At 37.5% G+C, this 3929-nt stretch overlaps 1 protein-coding gene across 1 annotated transcript in view; it reads left to right on the forward strand.

Moving 5' to 3' along the window:
* Positions 1–13: 13 nt before the first annotated feature.
* Positions 14–3929, forward strand: part of LOC129848713 (piggyBac transposable element-derived protein 4-like) — a 21342-nt gene continuing 17426 nt past the window's right edge. Inside the window, exons 1-4 of the mRNA XM_055915815.1 lie at positions 14–557; positions 1583–1680; positions 1814–1988; positions 3396–3510. Coding sequence (XP_055771790.1) covers positions 305–557; positions 1583–1680; positions 1814–1988; positions 3396–3510 — 641 coding nt within the window. The 5' untranslated portion in view covers positions 14–304. The remainder of the gene's footprint in view (positions 558–1582; positions 1681–1813; positions 1989–3395; positions 3511–3929) is intronic.

Below are 3929 nucleotides of genomic sequence, written 5' to 3' on the forward strand. Positions count from 1 at the left end.
GACGTATATTCTAGTGGACAGGACAGGAGGCTTCTTCAACAGCGACAAAAGGCTTCTGGTTTAACCACGCGGTGCTTTGCTAGCAAACCTAAAACTCTTTAGACCATTCTTGTGTATATTACTCTTAGTGTTTCGAGCATAATTCTGTTTACCTATCTACAGGTTCATTTATAAACGTAATTTGCTTGTTAAATTAGCAAATGTGTTATATTGATACTACACTAGGCTAATTTCCCGGAGCATAAACGCACAAATCTAGACGGAGAAAGAAACTCTGGTGAAAGGAGGCAAAGAAGCTTGAAGAATGAAAAAGGAGAAACAAGAGGATGATATTACAGTGAAAGAGGAATATGGGAAAGAGTTTGTCAAAGTGGAAAAAGAGGTAGACGCTTTCAGAATCAAAAAGGAGGAAGATGCCGTAAAATTTAAAGAAGAGAATGCAGTGAAAGAAGAGGAAGAACCTTTTGGAGTAAAAGAGGAAGAGGAGGCTATCTCAATAAAAGAGGAGGAAGACGTTTTGGGAGTGAAAACGGAGGCTGAAAATCCGATTAACTCCAGTGAGTACTGACTTAAAAACAGGGTCACAAACTATGCAGTTGTTGAACTAATCTGTGGTTTTTAAGGGGCATTCTACTGAAGTTCTGCACTTTAATATGTTGTTCAGTTCTGTAGGAGTTGTTTAAGGGGCAATCTGCCATTGGTACATATATTTTGTGCACTTCAAAATAATATTTATTGAATTCTCTATGTGGTCTATATTAAAGTGCACTTATTCTAATATAACAGGCTTTTAAAATATAATATACAGTGCATCATTTCTACTTAAAATATCAAAGGGACGCAAAATGCACCCATTTTGTGGAACGGCCCTTTAACATTTGCACCACAGTGGTGGGAAAAGTACGCAATTGTCATACTTGATTAAAAGTACAGATACCTGAATAGAAAATTACCGAAGTAAAAGTGAGTCACCTAGTAAAATACTTCCTGAGTAAAAGTCTAAAATATACTGAAGTATCAAAAGTAAAAGTATATAAATAATTTCAAATTCCTTATATTAAGTAAACCAGATGGTGCCATTTTCTATTTTTTTTTTTTTTTTTTTACATTTACGGATAGCCAGGGACACACTCCAACTCTCAGACAATCTACAATTGAAACGTGTGTTTAGTGAGTCCGCCAGATCAGAGGCAGTGATGATTACCGGGGATGTTCTCTAAATTAGTGTGTGAATTGGACCATTTTCCTGTCCAGCTAAGCCTTCAAAATGTAATGAGTACTTTTGGGTGTCTGGGAAAATGTATGAAGTAATAAGTACATCATTTTCTTTAGGAATATAGTGAAGTAAAAGTAAAATTAGTCAAAAATAGTAAAGTACAGATTCCCTGAAACTACTTAAATCGTACTTTAAAGTATTTTTTACTTAGGTACTTTATACCACTGATCACAAAAAAAGAAAAAGCATAATTAAAGTGGCTAATTTAGGCCCTTTTTAGACATATATTCATGCCTCTTGTAACACTATGTAATTGCAATAGATGGTCATAAGTTTACCATCTGTTTGATGTTCTCGTTCACACAGGAGAGAGACATGACTATCCTGGATCCTCTGGGGAGCATCAACAACATCCTGATGCTGATGAGTCAGAGAAGAGTCTCTCCAGATCAGAACACCAGATGGTACAGCTTGGTTTGGTCTAGTATACAGTTTGCTCTATCGGGGTCTGGGCTGGGTTTCTGTAAAGCACTTTATGTCAACAGTGACATAAGCATCCATAATTATATGTGTCTGTCCCCTCTTTATGGTTACCAGGACAATGCTAGCCCTTCCTCCCTCCCGGAGTCCCCATGTCATGCCTCTCCCGGTAGCGCCTCACTGCTGGGTATGAAGAGGTTGTCTGTGCAGCTGGTGGACTGCAGGAAAACAACGGGGCTGAGTGGAACTGTGAGAGGAGGAGAGAAGAAAGGATCAGATTTGACACATCAAAGTAAGTGCTGTAGTTTAGTTTGAACAAATACAATAGATCTGGTATCTGTTACCAGGACAACCAGCACAGTTCTGTTAGTTGACATGAAGATGGACTGGTATCTTTTACTAGTAGGGCTGTCACAGACTAATAAACATCTTGTTTGACTTAGTCACCTGTTCTTTCCACCAATCAATTGGTACAAATTTTAAACGTGTATTTCTAAATATACACTACCGTTGAAAAGTTTGGGGTCACTTAGAAATGTCCTCGTTTTTGAAAGAAAGGCAATTTTTTTGTCCAATAAAATAACACCAAATTGATCAGAAATACAGTGTAAACATTGTTAATGTTGTAAATGACTGTTGTAGCTGGAAATGGCAGATTGTTTTATGGAATATCTACATAGGCGTACAGAGGCCCATTATCAGCAACCATCACTCCTGTGTCCCAATGGCACTTTGTTACCTAATACAAGTTTATAATTTTAAAAGGCTAATTGATCATTAGAAAACCCTTTTGTAATTATGTTAGCACAGCTGAAAACTGTTATGCTGATTTAAAGAAGCAATAAAACTGGCCTTCTTTAGACCAGTTGAGTGTCTGGAGCATCAGCATTTGTGGGTTTGATTACAGGCTCAAAATGGATCAATTAGCCTTTTAAAATGATAAACTTGGATTAGGTAACACAACGTGCTATTGGAACACAGGAGTGATGGTTGCTGATAATGGGCCTCTGTACGCCTATGTAGATAATCAGCCATTTCCAGCTACAAAAGTCATTTACAACATTAACAATGTCTACACTGTGTTTATGATCAAATTTATGTTATTTTAAATGGACAAAAAATAGCTTTTCTTTCAAAAACAAGGACATTTCTAAGTGACCCCGAACTCTTGAATGGTATTGTATATCCTCACACCATCCATGTTGTAAACAGCATTCTGCATGAATTGCGACTCAACTTGCAACAAAACAATTTTGTGAAATCTAATTTTGTTAGAAATCTAACATTGTTTAACATGGTCAAGTTCGGTTCCTGTGCAATCTTCAGACACTCTAGAAGGCAACCAAACTTGTTTCATCATTCTACATGATGTATTGGCTATACAACACCTGAATTAGCCCATGAAGGGTCTTGGTCCAATGACCACCTATCGTTTTGAAACCTAGCTAGATAGCCAATGAGCTGGGCTTTCCAGCAGTATGTGAATGCCGTTTGTAGGACAAACAGCCATCATGCTAGAGCTGTGCACAACAGAGTTCATTCTCTGGTGAAAGGAAACAGGACGCACTGTAGTTTACGTTTCACAGCAGTTCCTTCTCTTCTACAAACTTCTCAAATCTGAAAAAGTTAAACATGGCTACTAAGAGTGGAAAAGCTAAATCTCAGTCCAAGTATAAACATTTTGATGATATTATTGCAGAAATTGACCAGGAGAGTGACACAGAAGGAATGGATGAGGACTCTGTGAGTGACCACAGTTATGATTCCAGCGCGGAAGAAATGTTTTTGGAAGGAAAAGATCCACTTTTAGACCAGTAAGTAAAAAAGGTTTTTGCTTCTCATGCTAATGCAGTTGTTTAAATGGTCGCATATTAATTTGATATTATATATATATATATATTTATATACACAGTCGAAGTTTACATGCACTTAGGTTGGAGTCATTATAACTCGTTTTTCAAACACTCCACAAATTTGTTGTTAACCCCACTAGGGTATGTGGGACGGTAGCGTCCCACCTCGTCAACAGCCTGTGAAACTGCCGGGCGCCAAATTCAAAACAGAAATCCCATCATTTAAATTCCTCAAACATACAAGTATTTCACACCATTTTAAAGATACACCTGTTGTAAATCCAGCCAAAGTGTCCGATTTCTAAAAGGTTTTACGACGAAAGCACACCAAACGATTATGTTAGGTTAGAGCCAAGTCACAGAAAAATACAGCCATTTTT

The sequence above is a fragment of the Salvelinus fontinalis genome, unplaced genomic scaffold (assembly GCF_029448725.1).
Source record: "Salvelinus fontinalis isolate EN_2023a unplaced genomic scaffold, ASM2944872v1 scaffold_1128, whole genome shotgun sequence".
Taxonomy (NCBI): Eukaryota; Metazoa; Chordata; class Actinopteri; order Salmoniformes; family Salmonidae; genus Salvelinus; species Salvelinus fontinalis.